General features: G+C 38.0%; 1 protein-coding gene across 1 annotated transcript in view; it reads left to right on the top strand.

The window, feature by feature from the left end:
• The window catches only part of LOC107675363 (E3 ubiquitin-protein ligase HECW2-like), a 25,540-nt gene extending 9,900 nt beyond the window's left edge, over positions 1-15,640 (top strand). Inside the window, exons 4-31 of the mRNA XM_016469669.1 lie at positions 794-901; positions 1,185-1,279; positions 1,869-1,938; positions 2,090-2,259; positions 2,409-2,551; positions 4,714-4,814; positions 4,894-5,657; positions 6,797-7,115; positions 7,228-7,326; positions 7,513-7,663; positions 8,227-8,330; positions 8,482-8,606; positions 9,589-9,774; positions 10,081-10,215; positions 10,536-10,620; positions 10,711-10,807; positions 10,967-11,050; positions 11,788-11,876; positions 12,160-12,280; positions 12,655-12,768; positions 13,030-13,182; positions 13,270-13,368; positions 13,450-13,579; positions 14,377-14,523; positions 14,603-14,717; positions 14,803-14,888; positions 15,238-15,350; positions 15,468-15,640. Coding sequence (XP_016325155.1) covers positions 794-901; positions 1,185-1,279; positions 1,869-1,938; positions 2,090-2,259; positions 2,409-2,551; positions 4,714-4,814; positions 4,894-5,657; positions 6,797-7,115; positions 7,228-7,326; positions 7,513-7,663; positions 8,227-8,330; positions 8,482-8,606; positions 9,589-9,774; positions 10,081-10,215; positions 10,536-10,620; positions 10,711-10,807; positions 10,967-11,050; positions 11,788-11,876; positions 12,160-12,280; positions 12,655-12,768; positions 13,030-13,182; positions 13,270-13,368; positions 13,450-13,579; positions 14,377-14,523; positions 14,603-14,717; positions 14,803-14,888; positions 15,238-15,350; positions 15,468-15,579 — 4,115 coding nt within the window. The 3' untranslated portion in view covers positions 15,580-15,640. The remainder of the gene's footprint in view (positions 1-793; positions 902-1,184; positions 1,280-1,868; positions 1,939-2,089; positions 2,260-2,408; positions 2,552-4,713; positions 4,815-4,893; positions 5,658-6,796; positions 7,116-7,227; positions 7,327-7,512; positions 7,664-8,226; positions 8,331-8,481; positions 8,607-9,588; positions 9,775-10,080; positions 10,216-10,535; positions 10,621-10,710; positions 10,808-10,966; positions 11,051-11,787; positions 11,877-12,159; positions 12,281-12,654; positions 12,769-13,029; positions 13,183-13,269; positions 13,369-13,449; positions 13,580-14,376; positions 14,524-14,602; positions 14,718-14,802; positions 14,889-15,237; positions 15,351-15,467) is intronic.
• The last annotated feature ends 3,980 nt before the right edge of the window (positions 15,641-19,620 follow it).

Here is a 19,620-nt window from a genome sequence, read left to right as displayed (position 1 = left end):
ATATATATATATATATATATATATATATATATATATATTTATATAAATGCAGAGTCATTGAAAGAGTCAAGAGTCATTGAAACTTTAATTTAAGCACCCTGGTAATCAAACACATTCACATTTATTAAAATAATAACATTTATCCAAAGCAACTTACAAATGAGCAATACAACAAAGCAATTCATCTAAAGAGGCAGTTACATAAGAAGTTGCATTATACAAAGTTTAAAAATTGCTCACAAATGTACAGCTACAACAGAGAGACACAAGCAGGATTCTACCTGACATGCTGTTAGACATGTTTACTAGATGATGGCAGACAGATCCATTCACCCTCTGTGCCCTTCAGTCCTCCTCCTTAAACACTAAGATCACAATCCTCACTGTCATGTAAAGATATGAGACCGGAGCAAAGTGATACATCTGGGCACAAAGCCACTAACCATAGAATTGAAGGCCAGCAAAACTTTACCTGCGCAAAGGTCTTGTTCCTAAGGGTCTCTAGGTTTCGACAACTAAGCAGACATTCCGTAATGGCTTCAATGTAATCTGCCTCTCATTTGCCCCCAATGCTGTTTAATGTCATTTACAGAGCCACTGTAGATTCTATAGTGAAATTTGTCATCATTATGAGGTGCTGTTTTGCTGATTGGGTTTATTCTACTTCCTGTACCATTGATTCACCACCTAAAAATAAATAAGGAGGAGGTGGCATGTCCAGAATGGATTCAATGTCAACTGTTAGAAACATTTACGCACACACAAATACAGCAAATGCTTTTTTGTTTTTCAGATGAGACCTGTCCATCAAATATGTGGGACTGCAAGAACCGTGGGGTTAATGGTACACAATGTGGTCAGATTGTCTGGAGGCTGGAGGCAGGGCCGTACTTCCTTGAAGGTGAGTGACAGCACAGCCAACAACTGACTCCATCTTGATGTTATATAATATTTAATGGAATAGGAGGTTCGACAAAAGTATTGATACAGATTTTTGAAATTGAATTAACTTGTTTTACATTCTTGGTGCCCAGGATTCATCTTGAAATACTGAGCATGTTAGAAGTACTTAAGGTTATAAATATGAAATGTAATTTTCTTTTCTGCTATAAAATATCATGCTGACTCTACAAATATGATGGGCAGATTTGTTATGCTGGCACTCTTCTGGTTATCTCTTCTAGCTGAGACAAGGATCTGTTTTAAGTACTACCATGGAGTAAGCGGTGCGCTGAGAGCCACAACTCCCTGCATCACAGTCAAGAACCCCAGAGCCTCGGTCAGTAGAGTGTGTCAGTGTGTGTGTCTGTGCAGACATTATTCTTTTGACAACATTATAGCTCACAAGAACACATGGTGTGGCTAATTGCTTGGTTTTTCAATGTAATTTTGTGTAAATAAGTTGTCATAAAGACAATAAATGCTAAACCATTTTCGGTGCATTCATCACACTGGAAATGGAAGGTCAAGCACATTGCATTGTGTGATAAGGTATCCAACACAGTAGTCTTCGATTGTGCATATATAAAATAAAATAAAAATACAGTACTGTAGCTACTGTAGCTTTGTTGTTCGCTACAGCCCAGAATATAATTGGTAAAGGTTATAGAGTACTGTACATGAGGTGCTAAGTGCTAAATGGCTATTTGACTGCATCCTCACATCTGTGTGTTTGGAGGTCGGACATTTCTCAGTTTCCGTAAGTGCAGGCCATTTATCATGTCATTGGATGAATATAGGGAGCTCAGTCATATACATATGGGAGCTCCTTAACTCCTTAAAATACTTATTATTTATCACTGTTAGTCTGTGTTTATTACATAAGAAGGCCAGGTGTATGTTGCCACTCATATCAGTGTATCTTCCAGGTCGACGGTCAAGGTGAAGGACAGCAAGCTTCAGACAGCAGCCGGAAATTGGTCAGCTTTACCCTATCAGGTAAGTTTTCTGTGTGCAAGAGATAAAAGGCAATGATCAAATGATGATTTATACTCTTTAAATAACTGTCAGTGACTTGTAATGCTGTTATCCTACTGGCAGAATTATTCAAGATGTTTTTTATAGCTAATTGGGCTGTTGTTTGTTTTAGATATCCGGGCTGTGGGGCTGAAGAAGGGGATGTTTTTTAACCCAGACCCTTATTTGAAGATGAGCATTCATCCAGGCAAGAGAAGTTGCTTTCCAACATTTTCTCATCATGGCCAAGAGAGACGATCTGGCATTACAACTAACACTATTAATCCTGTGTGGCATGGAGAGGTGATGCACACACACACACAAGAGAAACAAACTCTCTAATGCAGGACATGAAAATATAGACACGTTCACAGTCAAATAAACAACTGCTGAAACAGTTCAGATAAAGATTAGGGTTTTTTTTTCAATTCTTTCTTTGTTTTTCCATCTAGAAACACACTTTTGTGGCTCTTATGACAGACGTCTTAGTGATTGAGGTTAAAGACAAGTTTGCTAAAAGTCGGCCAATTATTAAGCGCTTTTTGGGTCAACTGAACATTCCGGTGCAGATGCTGCTGGAGAGACACGCATCAGGGTGAGCATCATGGCAGCATCTCATCTAATCATCACCACACTATAATGTGTGATTTACAGTGGGTATAGAAAAGAATCACCCCCCTTTAAAATAATCACATTTTGTTGCTTTGCAGCCTGAAATAAAGACGGACAGAGTTTTTGTTTTATCCAGCTGTATTTACTCAGTGCAACTTATAACATCCAAATGAAAGATATAACACCAACATGTCTGAAAAAAATAAATAACCAGAATCACTGAGTTGGAAAAAAGATCACCCCCTTGTGTCAGCATTTTGTTGAACCACCTTTTGCTTTAATTACAGCCTTTATTCTGTTGGGATTTGTCTCTGTCTCTGTCTCTACTAACTTTGCACATTTAGACTTTGCAATATTATTTGCCCACTCTTCTTTGCAGAACTGCTCGAGTTCAGTTCAATTGTATGGTGACCGTTTTGTAGACTGCAGTCTTCAAGTCATTCCACAGATTTTCAATGGGGTTTAAGTCTGGACTCTGAAGAGGCCATGCAAGAACATTCACCTTTTCCTCCTTCAACCACTGTGTGGTCAGTTTTGCTGTGTGCTTTGTGTCATTGTCATGTTGGAATGTATTATGTATTCCTGAGGAAATTCAAAATTACCACCTCCATGCTTTACTGTAGGAATGTTGTTATTTGGATGGTGAGCTGTATTGGATTTCTGCCAGACATATCATTTGATGCTGAGGCCAGTTAATTAAATTTTAGTCTCATTTGCCTCAGAATGTTAAAGAGTGTGTTTTGGCAAAGCTCAGTCGTGACTGCATGAGGCCTTTCTTGAGGAGTGGCTTTTTTCTTGCAACCCTTCCATACAAGCCACATTTGTGGAGAATTTGTGATATTGTTGTCACACGCACACAATGACCACTCTTTGTCAAAAATTCCTGCAGCTGCTTCAGAGTTGCTGTAGGCCTCTTGCCTCTCTGATCAGTTTCCTCCTGGCTCTTTCATCCAGTTTGGAGTGACGTCCTGATCCAGGGAGGGTCTGTGTTGTACCAAATACCTTCCACTTCTTAATAATAGACTTCACTGTGCTTCTAGGCATTGTTAAAGCCTTTGAAATTGTTTTGTATCATCTCCTGACTTGTGCCTGTCCACAACTTTATCCCTGAGATTTTTTGACCATAGCTGATCACAGTGTCAAATGGCTTTGTGTGCCATTGAAAAGGGCATTAGCTCATTAGTCATTCCAACTCAGTGATTCTGATTTATTATTTTTGTATTTCTCTCTGACATGTTGGTGTTCTATCTTTCACTTGGATGTTATAAGTTGCACTGAGTAAATACAGCTGGATAAAACAAAAACGGTGTCCGTCTTCATTTCAGGCTGCAAAGCAACAAAATGTGATTATTTTAAAGGGGGGTGATTCTTTTCAATACCCACTGTATGTAAACAAACAGGATTCTCAGCACAAACACTGCTATTAGTCACAATATAACTGATCAGTAACACACTACTGTACAAAAGTTTGGGGTTGGGAAGATTTTTTTAAAGGTTTTTGAAAGAAATCTCTTATACTCACCAAGACTACATTTATTTGATCAAACAGTAAAATACAGACTTGCAATTTAAAATATCTGTTTTTAGATTTTAAATATAATTTAAAATGTTATGTATTCCTGTAAAGGCATAGCTGAATTTTTATTCTGCTAGGATGCATTAAACTGATTAAAAGTGACAATAAAGACATTTTTATAATGTTACAAAATGTTTCTATTTCAAATATATGCTGCTTTTTTAAACTTTCTATTCATTAAAGAGTCTCAGAAAGAAAGAAATGGTTTCCACAAAAATATTAAACAGCACAACTGTTTTCAACATTGATAACAATAAGAAATGTTTTTTTAGCACCAAATCAGCATATTAGAATGATTTCTGAAGTTTAATGTGACACTGAAGACTGGAGTAATGGCTGCTGAAAATTGATTTGCCATCACAAGAATAAATTACATTTTATAATCTATAAAATAGAAAGCAGTTATTTTAAATTGTAACAATATTTCACAATATTATTGTTTTACTGTATTTTTGATCAAATAAATGCCTTCTTGATGAGCATGTTAGACTTAAAAAAATCTTAACCAACCCCAAACTTTACAACAGCACTCTATGTGTGTAAATAAACGTGTGTTTATATGGCTTCAGGAACCAATCACTGAGCTTCCCTCTATGTCGTCGTTTGCCCACTGATCATGTGAGCGGTCAAATGCACTTTAAAGTGGATGTCACATCTATAGGCCAAGAAGGTAAGATCACATACACATTTACGCTGACTAAGCTGTTCATTTTCAATGGTTTCGAAATAAGTTTACCCACTTCTCATAGACCTTTCCCCTGAGACGATTCTGGGGGCAGCAGCCCTCAATGGAGCTCCTGGAACCCCTTCAGATGATGAAGATCTGCCCCATCCTCTCTCTGTCTCATCAGCAGGCCCTTCCCCCACCGGCTCCCTGGGGTCCCATAGAAATGGGGAAGGGAGCAGCATTCCCTCCCCAGACACAGAGATGTATGGTACCATCCTGGACGATGAGGCCCCTTCTTCTCCTGACCCACTCCAGGGTTCTTTCAGTGAGCAGCTTGATGCCACTGATGCCCCTAACGGCCCGGGAGATAGGCCTTTTGGGGCAGCTTCTCCCAAACTACGATCCAGCTTTCCCACACATACACGCCTCAGCGCTATGTTGCATATTGACTCAGATGAAGATGAGGAGAGGTCTGCTGCTACGGAGGCTACACCACCAACATTTAATGGTGCTTCAAGGACTCAAAACACAACCCCAAAACCACCAATTACAGAACCTGTTTTTGAAAGAACGGTAGAGGAACCTCCAGAAGAGGCTGACCTGGAGTCTGAAATAGAGACTCTGAATATAGGAACAGAGGTGGCTCCTGAGCCAGAGGTCATGCCGAGTTCAGTGGCCCCTGAGGTGGAAACTGCCAGTCTGATAGAGAGGCAAGAGGAAGAGGAGGAGGAAGTGGAGGTAGAGGAGGAGGAAGAGGGGCTGGCACCCAGTGAGGAGCTGGCAACTGAAGTTGATATTTCTTCAATGGCATCTGACTGCTGCCCGTGCCTTATGTCTGCCTCTCAGGTCAGTTGCAGATTTACTGAAAGAACATTTTTTAATTTAAGTGGGTCAGTGACATATAAGAGTGTCCACAGTCTTTTAAAAGTGTCCAGTTCTTTTACAAATCTATTTTAAAACAGTGTTGTTGTTGTTAACTAAAACTAATACAAATTGCTTTTATATATATATATATATATATATATATATATGAAAACTTATACTTAAAAGAAATTCAATGAAAATTAGAAATGTTTTGTATATAAAAATAAGTTTAAGTACTATAATTACTAAAACTAATATCAAAATAAATTAAAGCTAAATATAATTATAAAAAAACAAAAACTAATAAAAATTACGAAAGTACATAACAAAATTACTAAAACCTAAACAAAATTAAAATGAAAACTGAACATATACAGATATAACATATAAGCTAATTCAAAAGCTAATTTAAAATATGAATAAATACTATTTTTTTTGTTTATAAATAATACTAAAATAACATTGGTTTAAATCACGTGCCAGGTTGAGTTCATGTTGACTTCAAATGGTTTTGAAACCATTTTATACTATGTTCAAAATAAGTTTCACTCTCATTGAAACTTTCACATGGTGTAACCAAGAAGTAAAACATTTTAACCTATTTCCTAAACCTTGAATGAGTGTATTTAAAAATTTTAAAATATATAATATATCATATATTTACACTCAGAACATTTTACTAAAGAGTTGCTCCACTTGCTTTGTCATAAAAAGGTCAAATTATATGCATATTGGTTGCACCACATGACTTTGAATAAATAATAATAAAAGAGTATGCCAAATTTCATAATATAGTTTGCTTTTCAAGAATTTCATTCTTTTAATGAATATTTATTCTTCAGTATGATACATTGACAGTGTAATCATCCTGTCAGTTTTTTTTATTTATGGCCTAAAATATCAAAATTAATCATTTAAAAATGGTATTACGTATAAAAACAGAAATGTATGAAAAGCATTTTAATGTACTTTTGATTGAATTAATAGATAGAGCAAAATAATAAGTGTCACATGATTGAAGTGTTGGTTCTTCTGGCCCTTGCAGTAGACCTGAAATGTTTGATGACAGTAAATACAAAGAGAGGGAAGGTAATTGTTCTCTATGAACTTGATCTTTATAGGAGGCAGAGCAGGGGGCAGAGGCAGCCATTGACCCAGGGGGAGAAGATCTTTCAGATGATCCACCCACAACTTATGAGGTTGCTGAAGAAACCGTTCCAAACAATGAGCTAGAGAGGGACACCCCAAAACTGGAACCATCAGCCATTGAGGAAGAGGAATGTGAAGATGTGACGGAGGACACAATGTCCAGAAGATGGAGCCTGGAGGCAACAGCCGGTGTGTCACAGGGGGATGAAGAAGAGGAGGAGCTAATGCCATCAGTAGATGGAGAATCTGTGGAATCTGAGACCTTCATTACTGAGACAGAATCAGAATTAGGTATTCACAGAAGAATTGAGCTGACCTTCACTTGACAATTAATTTTAAGATGGAAAAAGACTCAAATTTGAGTTAAGAAATACATCCTGATGCTTTATGTAAAATATTGCAGGTGTCCCTCAGATCAACGGAGATCAGCATGTTCGTTCTTTGCCATCTGTAAGACAAGACGCCCACCGATACCAGCGTGTGGACGAGCCCTTGCCTCCCAGTGAGTGTGTGTATGTGTTTCTGTACGTCTGCATGTTTGTGTGTGTAAATACTTTGCTTATGTGTTTATGTGTTTGTTTGTAAAGACAGTATCGCCAAATTACTGTATGCCATTTTGGCTTAACAACTTAATCAGGTACCATCACGCTCTACTCTCCATTCTCATTTCCCACCTTTCTTTCCTCAGACTGGGAGGCTCGTATTGACAGTCATGGCCGTATCTTCTTTGTGGATCATGTGAACCGCACCACCACATGGCAGAGACCCACTGGCCCACCAGCTCCTCAGGGTCTGACCCACTCCAGCTCCATACAGCAGATGGAGCAACTCAACCGCAGGTTAGTTTTTTTTGATAGGAATTAACATTTCATATTACAAAGCCAAATCTAACTTTTTGACTGAGAGGACACACCCAGCAAACAGAATGTTCTAATGTTTTTGTGAATCAATTTCTAATGTTCTAAGAACATTCTTTAAAGGCTTTAACCTTTATAATCATACATTAACATTCCCATAATGTTCTTGAAACCAAAAATTGCTAGCTGTGTAGCAAAGGTTGTGTTCACATGTACCTTGCATGCAAAATTTAGTCCATGTGATCTGGAATTTCATGAGAGGGACATGTGAAGTGAAACATTTCCCAACATGGATTTCACATTGAATTCAAGTTTGAAAATGAAAATGGAAAATGGAAGTTGGATTGTTTTAACCAGAAGCGATGAATTCATTGAACTTCTTGTTCACTTAAAAAATAGCTGAAACCCTGAAAACTCAAAAAATCTTGTAAAAATGACAGAAAGTATTGTGACAAGATGACTGGAATGAAAAATGATACTTGGAGTTTCATTGTGCAAAGTACTACATTTCTGAATGTGTGATTACTGTATTGTCTTTCTGGCAGGTATCAGAGTATTCGTAGAACAATGACCAGTGAAAGGTCTGAGGAACAAAGAGTGGATGAGCCTCCTTCTGAAGAGACAGACCTGCTGCCCCACTCCATCTGTGGTAAGCTGTCAATCACATTGAGAAATATAGATGATAGCGTTTGGGAACACAAATGATCACTATGCTGAGATAAATGTAAGATGGCATAGTGTGGGTAGAATAAAAGGTTTTTGTTCAGTCTGTGTTTGTTGATTTGTCTGTTCTCGTGTAGAATACCGAAGGGACGGCTTTATGGGTCAAGCCAGCTCACGTTCTCGTCTGGCTTTGCTGCTTCAGTCTCCTGGTGCAAAGTTCCTCTCCAGTCCAGACTTCTTCTCTGTTCTGCATTCTAATTCTGTGAGCTAAAGCACACAGTGACACAGATGTCAGTGCTTTCACGCACACCTCAAACTAAGTTGATAATATATAGCTGGCATTATTACAAAGCTATGGAGCACATTATGTGGGGAAAAAAACAAAAGAACATGGCTACAAATTAAAAATCATGGGAAATCATTCTTAATTTGTAGCCACAATATCTATTTTTTCTTCTGCATGTCAGGAAAAAAAAGCACTTATTACATGGCTACTTAGTACTTACCTAGTAAATGCATACATGGACATGAAATATTAAGTTATTAAGTTAACTTAATGGATTACTTGATAAAGAACAGATATATATATATATATATATATATATATATATATATAAAATTACATCATTACAACATAACACTCTGCCTAGCAAGATGAATACTGCAGCACTAATACAATATTAATGTATATGTTATGTTATGTTATGTTATGTTATGTTATGTTATGTTATGTTATGTTGTTATTTAATGCTCAATCTAAGTTACCTTTTTTCAGGGCTAGTTAGCTAACATATGTAGTTACATTGTCAAATGTTTTCCACTATTTTAAATTCTGTCTCATCCATGTCTTTGTGTCTCTTACACTGTTTTTCTGAGCTATGTTTTTGTCTTGCTTTAAATGGGGACTCCTGAGCTTCTAGCCAGATAACAAATATTTCATGTTCACTTCTTATATTCAAACACTAAAGTCCTCTTAGGACATTTTTACTGCATTCAGTAACTAACTGTTGCTGCAAAATGGCACTAATTTTCTATTTTAACTTGTGTTGATATGAGAGAAATTGTAGAATAAAACAAAACTGGGAAGTAGCAGTGGTATGTTGCCACAGAAAATGGTCATGTATCCATGTCAGGTCATTATAGCAAAATATTTAAATGCACAGTGACTTGACTGACCAATCGGAATCAATTATTAAGGAAGCTGTGCAATGATTATCAGATTTTGTTTTTATATTTCCCTTCAGAGTGCCTATCGCATGTTCACAAGTAACACATGTCTGAAGCACATGATCAGTAAAGTTCGACGGGAAGTACAACACTTCGAGCGGTACCAGCACAACCGGGACCTTGTCAACTTCCTCAATCTGTTCTCCAACGAGCAGCTGGAGCTGCCACGGGGCTGGGAGATGAAACACGACCCCACTGGGAAGGTGCGTGTTTGTTTTTTCTCTCTCCATCAGGAACTGTGCACCTGTTCTTTCTTAGGGGCCTCTAGACCTGAATATGAGTAGTCTAATGGGATAAACTGTACAGACAGAAACTGAAAGCTGAGTTTAGGATGTTCATGCAGGCCCATCTGGTTGTCTCCTCAATGCTTTAATTAGTGTCTGACAGGAACAATGAACAGATGTTTGTCTTATTGATTCTAATCGGCCTGTCCGTTCTGTATACTTCTGCTGATGTTTCACGTAGGGTTCTTTGCTCACACTCTCTGTCTATGTGTTTATGGACCACAGCCCTTCTTTGTGGATCATAACTGTCATGCCACATCATTCATTGACCCACGGCTGCCCTTACAGAACTCTCGGTCCAGCGGCCTGCTGGCTCACAGACAGCACCTGTCCCGTCAGCGCAGCCACAGTGCAGGAGAGGTGAGAACTGTAGTTCTGTATACAGTACAGATTTTAGCAATACACCGTGTCCGTGGTAGTGTAGAGTTAAATAAAGTGATTAACAAAAGAACATTTTGTCCTTTTGTCAGTTGTGTGGTTTCTATTTCTGTCGCTTCAAACTAGGTATCCCTGCCCACAGTGAAATCTTATTGCTCCTGGATGTGTTTTTAATGTGCTGTCTAGTTACCTAGTTTCTCTAACAATAATACTGAATTAATTGCTTGCATCTAAAAAACTTAAATCGGGCATTGTCGTGAGGAAAATACACTGAAATTATGAAGCCTCCTCTCATGTTTCAGGTAGCAGATGACTCTCGCTCCCTGAGTCCTCCTGTCCAGGGACGGTCGTCAAGAAACAGTCAGTATCAGGACTTGGTGCCTGTAGGTGAGTGTGCACTCACATGTTTACAAAGTGTGCACACACTGACATATCATCACATGTGCACAGACACATTACACATCTGTGTTTTTACAGCTTATAATGAGAAGATTGTCGCCTTTCTGCGACAGCCCAACATTTTTGAGATTCTGCAAGAGAGACAGCCAGAGCTTGTGAGAAACCACTCGCTTAGGTACATTTTTCTACAGTTTTGTGTTGAAACAACAGATGTCAACGGAGTGCAGAATTTCATACTGTACATTTAAGAGATTGTGCTACAGTTATGTACAGTTTTCATTATATTACAGCTAAATGGTAAAATATGTTTCATGTTTTTTTGGTTGTGTTTCAGAGAGAAGGTACAGTTCATCCGCAATGAGGGGCCAACCGGGTTGGCCCGTCTGTCTAGTGATGCAGACCTAGTTATATTGCTCAGGTTAGTGTCCACAGTGTTTGCATCAAATTTAATTACAGTTAAACATGTGCCTGCCTGTTTCCCTTTGCTTGAGATAGGCATGCATTAGTTGACTGTGTATGTACTATACAATACCATTCAAAAGTTTGGGTTCAGAAATGTATTTTCTTTTCTTTCTTCCTTTCTTTCTTTTTTTTTTTTGTTGAAGGAAATACTTTTATTCAACAATGATGCATTCAATTGATCAAATGTGACAGTAAGGACATTTACAGTGTTATGATTTCCATTTTAAATAAATGCTGTTTTTTTATTTTTATTTTCATCAAAGAATCCTGAAAGAAATGTTTGACAGTTTCCACAAAAATATTAAGAAGCACAGCTGCACTGATGATAAATAATGATGATGATAATAATAAGAAATATTCCTTGAGCATCAAATCAGTATATTAGAATGGTCTCTAAAGGATCATGTGACACTGAAGTCTAGAGTAATGGCAGCTGAAAATTCAGATTTTAAAATATATTAATATGGTAAATAGTTATTATAAATTGTAATATTTCAAAATATTATTGTTGGTGTTATATTTTTGATCAAATAAATGCATGCTTGATGAGCTTTCTTTCAAAAAACATTAAAAAGTCTTAAAACAGCCCAAAACTTTTGAAAAGCTGTGTACCTATTTTATGATGGCTTGACTTTGTACACCTAGCTCAGGTTAGAATACACACACCTGTTACCTGGCCCTCTCTCCTTGCAGCCTGTTTGAAGAGGATGTGATGTCTTATGTGCCGCCCAATGCCTTACTGCTCTCCAGCTACTCTCATGCCTCCCCACAGAGCTCCCCTGGTGAGACGTCACATGACCCGGACTCACATCTTAACAAAAAATTCCACGTTTCCCCCTTTTTCCCACCTTGTATCCTCCATTACAAGACTTAATAATGAGCTAATGAAAGTGGAAGACCCTGTGGACTAATCTGTGTTAACCTGATCACGCATGTGTTTAAAACAGTTATTCTGATTGTGATTTGCTTTTAATTGTTAGAAGAGCCTTGCATTGTGGATCGATTGCCAAGGTAGGATTCAACCCACTTTTCATTCCAGCTATTCACATCTTCTCTTGCTCTCAGGAACTCCACGAGCCAATGCTCGAGCCCCTGCACCCTACAAGCGGGATTTTGAGGCCAAACTAAGAAACTTTTACCGCAAAATGGAAACCAAGGGTTATGGGCAGGGCCCAGGAAAAGTGAAGTGAGTTCCATCTTCAAACACATTTGATAATTGTCTATCAACAACAAGCATCTGATGTCCACCAGTTCGGTGGTTGGTTGAAAGAATTGAAATCCTGTCTAATGGAGTCTAATATTTGAAATAAGTAAAGTATATTGATAAATGGACTATGGACTAATTTTCAACTTTAGTTTCCGTTTCTACCAAGAAATTAGCATTGTAAACATTAAATAACTTGGTTGTTTCTACAACTAGAATTTGTTCTAGATCTTTAGCCAAAACAATATGGTGCGTCAAGGTAAACTGTAAGCGCCAAACATGGAGCCACTTTAATATGCTTAAATTCATCTGCCCTTCTCTGGATTCTCTGGTTTATTGTGTCCTTACCTTTCTAGGTTAATAATTAGAAGAGATCACCTGCTGGAGGACGCTTTCAACCAGATCATGTGTTATTCTCGCAAAGACCTCCAGAGAAGCAGACTTTATGTCAGCTTTGTTGGAGAAGAAGGGTTGGTGGTATACATATTTTCTGTGCGTATTGCTTTGACCTGTGTATTATTGAGATCATTTAAGTGATGTTTCTACATTAGTTCATCTCATGCAGATGGCAAAGCTGACTCATAACTGTAGCTATAATTTAAATGAAAATGCCCCTTTAGTTCATTTTACATTTTGTTACCTAAACCACATTTAAAAAAAAAATGATTACATATATTTGTGCATTGATTGGAAATTGTCAGTGCATTATATAGGTGTCTGTTTTTCTTCAGGCTGGACTATAGTGGACCATCCAGAGAGTTCTTCTTCCTGTTTTCCCGTGAGCTCTTTAACCCATACTATGGACTATTTGAATACTCAGCTAATGACACTTACACTGTGCAGATCAGCCCCATGTCAGCCTTTGTGGACAACCATCATGAATGGTAATCAACCGATGGATGGATTAATTTAATTTACAATCAATGTCCAAAGGGTTTTATATATTTTTAGACTAATCTTGTCTTCTTTAGGTTCCGGTTCAGTGGACGCATCCTGGGGCTTGCTCTAATTCATCAGTACCTGTTGGATGCATTCTTCACCCGACCCTTCTACAAAGGTCTTCTTCGCATGTAAGTCGTCACTTTGAGCACATTAGGATGTAAACTCTGTGTAATTCTGTCACGTAATATGTAATATATATCTTTTTGCAGTCCATGTGATTTGAGTGATCTAGAGTTTTTGGATGAGGAGTTCCATCAGAGTCTCCAGTGGATGAAGGACAATGACATTGAAGATATGCTAGACCTCAACTTTACTGTCAATGAAGAGGTGTTTGGACAGGTACTAATGGCTTATGGGTATGTGTTTGTGAGCGTTGGCTGATAACATCAGTATATTTAGAGGACTAATCTGGGATTTAGCTGATCTCTCAATATTTGAAAGTAAATATTTGAGCACTATTAAACATTTACATCTAGAATTCCAAAAAGAAAAAGTGCACTTTAAATACCCGGATGATGCACTTAAATAACTGAAAAAACAAAGTGTGGAATTGTGGACACTTCATGCACTCAACTGTCGTAGCTTTAATTATGTAGCGAAGGGGGAGGGGCTATCATATTCCGATTATGAATGACAAAATAACCTTATATAAATCATAAACTACATGGTTGAGTACATAGTGCATAGGTACATAGTGTATAAGTGCATAGTGTATAGTGTGTCATTTGGGTTGCAGCTATATTTGGCTCTCTTTCAGTTACCGTAAAACATTAAAACAAACTTTTAATAGTTATTCTGTTTTTCTGTATGTTACTTTTCTAAGTGATATGACGTTTTCGCTTGGCAGTTGGAAAAAAAACAAACAATTCACATAGATTTGCACTGAAAAGCAAATATACAAACATCCTGGCCACAACTCAGAGAACACCCTAGCAACCACCCAAACCACCATAGCAACACTCTAGAGAACCACTCAGAACACTTTAACAATGGAATTAGCACTTGGAAAGTTGTCAGAACAAGATTATGACTGCGGATTCTGAACTTTCTTCAGAAATCTAACATCTATTTTAGTTAGTCAAGTTCATTGTGAAGTTGTATAATATGAGGGTGAACTAGAGGTTTCTTTATGTCAGATTACAGAGCGTGAGCTGAAGCCGGGTGGGTCTGGCATCCCTGTGTCAGACAAGAACAAGAAAGAATACATTGAACGCATGGTGAAGTGGCGGATTGAGAGGGGTGTGGCCCAGCAGACCGAGAGTCTTGTGCGAGGATTCTATGAGGTATGACATCATCTGAATCTGTGAATATTAATGACTCATGATTTAACTCTGGTTGATCTGAGACCATGTGACTGTGCAGGTGGTGGACATCCGTCTCGTCTCCGTGTTTGATGCCCGAGAGCTGGAGCTGGTCATTGCTGGGACCGCGGAGATTGACCTAACCGACTGGAGAAACAATACAGAATACAGAGGAGGTATTTTACTGGATTCAGGTGTTGTTTCACACCAGGATATCATACAGCAGGATACCATAATGTGACTTTATCGCTGTCTTTGAAGGTTACCATGACAACCACATAGTGATTCGATGGTTCTGGGCTGCAGTGGAGCATTTCAACAACGAACAGAGACTACGACTCCTTCAGGTATACCCAGAACAGCGTGGGTCTCTTATACTACCATTTAGACAAAATGTATCACAGTTTCCACAAAAATATTAAGCAGCAAGGGTTTTCAACATTGATAAGATTAGAATGAGTTTTGAAGGATCATGTGACACTGAAGAAATGGATGCTAAAATCTCAGATTTTCCATCACAGAAATAACATTTAAATTTGAATATATATTCAAATAGAAAAGAGTTATCATAAATTGTAATCATATTTCACAATATTGCTGTATTTTTGATTAAATAAATGCAGCCATGGTGAGCATAAGAGATCAATGAAATTCAATTCAAATGAAAGTCAATATGTATTTTTTGCATTTTTCCAGTTTGTTACTGGCACTTCCAGCATTCCCTATGAGGGCTTTGCCTCTCTGCGAGGTAGCAATGGCCCACGTCGATTCTGTGTGGAGAAATGGGGCAAAGTGACCTCCCTCCCACGGTATTTCTGAGCTTTTTTATGTGTAGTGTCTCACACAAAGATCTTACAGTATCTGTTATCCCATACTGATTATCAATTAGCTAATGCCATATTGTCTGTTTATATATGTTTGTGTAGGGCTCACACCTGCTTTAACCGCCTGGATCTCCCTCCCTACCCCTCCTTCTCCATGCTCTATGAGAAGATGCTCACTGCTGTGGAGGAGACCAGCACATTTGGTCTGGAGTGAGCTCCAATCATAGCCAAAGTGCTACTGATTTTTTTTTCTTTCCCAGTTCTCCACAGTCTGGCTTACCATGCAGGCTTTATTCTCACCCCTCAATCTTCCCTACGACCTTGGTCATCGGACACTTACATAATAATATTTTGTTGAAGTCTTCGGAACTGGAATATATGCCATCAAATGACACAATGGGCATGTGCCAACTCCTGCTCTATACTGTATGGACTCAAAATCCTGTGATAACTGCATTCAATTCCTCACACAAAACAGACTTACACATTCACAGAAATCAGAGCTAAAGTCTTGATCTGGTTTTGGTTTTTGGAATGGTCTAGACCAGTATATTTTGATCTAGGTTGTAGGGTTTTGCCTTTTGGTCTTGAATGAGCTGTTTTGTTAAGTCCAAAGATGTTTCATTACAGTAATGTAGCCATTCCATTCCATATCTATAGGGTTTGAAGGAACAAACCTGAGGGTTTTTGCTGCAGGGCTTTGTCATGGAGATATGTCAGTCAAGAAGGACTTTTTTGGTTTCAAAGGTTTCACTTCTTGTTGGCGGTCTTGGTTTTGAAGGGTCTGATTCTGGACCTAAATGATATTGATCTTGGCTGCAGCTCTGAAAACACAGCACCTCATTTTTTCCATCTTTAAATAGAATGAAAACACACAAAACAGCATGCACACTCTCTCATAGAGATTCTTGCACCAAATGTAGTGGTTGTAGAATAGCAACCTGAACGTCCTAGGTTCAAACTGTGAACTAGAAAGTTCCTCTATCACCTCTTGTGCCCTTGAGCAAGACATTTATCAGCAGACTGTTCCAGGGGACTGTAAATGTAGTAATTCACTTTGGTTGGCTGACACTGATTAACTAACAAACATCAACACTCAGTACTCAACCTTTTATGCAACCCACTAATGTTACTAAAAAACTATGAATGTATAAACACTGATCATCATGTGCAGTGTGTGCAACAGATTTGTGTGTATCAGGAAAGGAAGATTTGTTCTTAGGGTCCATCATAAGGAGACCTATTGTTCTAAACTGTGGTGACAGACACAAACAGTGGCCTTGAAATGATCTTTACTAAAATGTATAGTTGGGTATAGTTAATAGCATGGTGATGTGTGCAGTCCACTGGAGTAACTTAAAACCAGGGCTTCTTTAGAAAAATTTGTGATTTATACACTTTTTAATGTTATATTTTGTAATATTGGTGTTGTTTTATTTTTATACTACAATTTTTTTAGGAGATATTTTGAGGAGACACTGCCTCCCTTGCCTAAATGGATGAAACACTCCCAATTTGAACACAGTTCATACAAGATTTCAAACAGATTTATAAACCAGATTGCAAACTGGGTTTATACCAAATTTCAAACCCAGTTTCAAATGAGATTTTAAACAGGTTTCAAACTAGATTTTAAAGTGGATTTGAAAATGGTTCATACGAGATTTCAAATAGCTTTTTAAACCAGATTTCATACAGGTTTCATACCAAATTTCATATTGCTTCCAAATTATATTTCAAACAGGTCAATAACTGGATTCGTACACAGTTAATATGAAATTTCAAACAGGTTTCAAAACGGGTTTAAATGGGGTTTATATCAAATTTCAAATTCTCCAAACGGTGTTTAAAACCAGAAAAAAAAAAAAAAAAAAAAAGCTTCTTCTGCTATGGAAAAATAAAGGAAAACGAAAGAAAGAAAAAACAAAGAAAAAAGATTAGAAGAACTGTTTAACGTGTAGGGAGCAGCAAGCCAAACTAAAACACACTTTCACAAGTGCTATGAAGTATTTTGGAAATATGGCATAATAATGGAACAATCTCTGAGCAGGAATTTCCATTTAATGAACCACAGGTGGAAGCTCAACACTAAAATAATGGATTAAAAGGTACTCATTTTTGGGTGACAAAGTTGTATCCCTCGTTTACAGACATGTAGTTTCCTTCTGTGGTCCCTTTCCCAAGCCCTCACACACACACACTCAGCAATACACAAAAATTACACACCACACAAATGCTGATCTGGCCAAAGCACGGATCCTAGGATATGGATTTGTCTTAAAACAGCTCCTTTCTCTATGTAACTGATCTCTGGATAAAATACTGCATGCAGGGTCAACAAAGCAGTACCTGAGTTTGACCCTTAGATGGCGTTGTGTCATAGCTTGATATTGCATGCTGGAATTAGTGAAACAACTGGAGTCCAGATTAGTTTAAATTGCATGAGAAGTTCCTGTTAATTAGGGGTGGGATGGGACTGGGGACAAAAATAAATAAATAATGTCACTTCCATACTTTTCATACTTCATCTGCGCTGTTATTTAAACTTTATGGATCACTGATCATGTAAAATGTTGATGAAAGAGCCATCACTTAAAAACAGTTGGTAAAAATATGAACCTGCATGCGCTCCATGATGTGTTCATATTTGTATATAGCTGTAATATGTGTATGTCAGTCTTGTCCTGTGTTTAAATTATATTTTGCACTGAATGTACCAGAGATGTGAGTGCTTGTCTGGTCTCTTTTGGTGTTTGTCTTTGTGGTTTGTGAGTCTATTTAATTTGTTTGAAATTGTACTTTTCCCGCTGACACTGTACTGGCAGATTTGAAAAGTGTTAGAGCCATGATTTACATTTGATCTTTCTGCTTGGCCAATCAAACTGCACATGTCAGTTTATTCATTGAGTTTGCCTTTCCATGTTCCAAAGTCCAGTGCTTCAGTTGTCTACTGTAGGGACAAGAAAAGCCCAAAGATCCAGACCTGCAAAGTTCCAGCCCATTTCACACTTGATGGTATTAAAAGGTGTAAAACAGAGCAGGCATTGAACACTCAAAAACAAAAACCTGCATACTATACAGATCAAAATTAGAGAACTTTTTTTTTCTGAAATATTGGTAATCTTCATCACTCAAAATTTGAAGGAATGCTGTTTGTATGCCACTGTTCTGCTAACATGTTTTACAAAATAACCAGAGAATTTTAACAAAAAAACATTATTTTGTGGAAAACACAGTGATCATAATTAGAGAACAGTAACCACTGTAGCATGAAAGAAGATTACAACAAACATTTTGGAGGGTTACAGCTGCCAGAAATTAGTAGGAGAGCGGTGTAGATGCCTTTGCTTTGAATGACTTCAGCATATCTGCGTGATGTGTCCCTAGTTTCTCACACTGCACTGGTATGATCTTGGTCCACGCTTCTTCCAGTCTCTTCCATAGTTTGGTAACTATAGTGGGTTTCTTGGCCATAACTTTGTCGCCAAGAATTTTTCAGAGATTTTCAATCTGGTTTAGATCAGGACTCGGCCATCCTTTTCATTATGTCAGTGTCCTTAGCTTCAAGGAACTGCTTTATCTGTTTATCCGTGTGACAGGGGCATTGTCTTGCATGAAAATTGCAGGCTGATTGGGAGATGCTAGCAGTGAAGGAACTGCATGTTGCTGAATGAGGTTCTGATCAATATTTTCATTCACCCTGCCATGTAGCTGTATAAGAGGCCCAACTCCTGCTGCAGAAAAAAACATGACACTTCCTCCTCCACCTTTTACGGACTTCTTTATGCACTTAGGGTTCAGTCTTTCCCCATTTTGATGCCAAACAAAATGTTTCCCATCAGACCCAAATAAATTTAAATTAAATTAAAAATAAAACTTGCTCTCATCACTAAAGTGAACTTTGGACCAGTTCTTGTCTCTCCACACAACATGCTCCTCAGCAAAGGTGAGCCTAGCCTTTTGATTCTTTCTGCTGATGAGAGGCTTGTTCACTGCACTTTCAGACTGTCTTCTCTTAAACATGCAGAGACAGATCCTTACCCTGTTCAGCACTGAACTGGCAAGCAATTCCAGCTGCAGTGTTGAACCAATTCCCCATTGAGAGTCTCTGCATTATCCTGTCTTCTCGTGCATTTGCATCCTGTCTTACATGCTTACATACTTGCCTTTTTGGGAGACTTGATCTATCTATCTATCTATCTATCTATCTATCTATCTATCTATCTATCTATCTATCTATCTATCTATCTATCTA

The sequence above is a fragment of the Sinocyclocheilus anshuiensis genome, unplaced genomic scaffold (genome assembly GCF_001515605.1).
Source record: "Sinocyclocheilus anshuiensis isolate Anshui unplaced genomic scaffold, SAMN03320099.WGS_v1.1 scaffold656, whole genome shotgun sequence".
Lineage (NCBI taxonomy): Eukaryota > Metazoa > Chordata > Actinopteri > Cypriniformes > Cyprinidae > Sinocyclocheilus > Sinocyclocheilus anshuiensis.
This window is presented reverse-complemented; position numbering and strand designations above follow the sequence as displayed.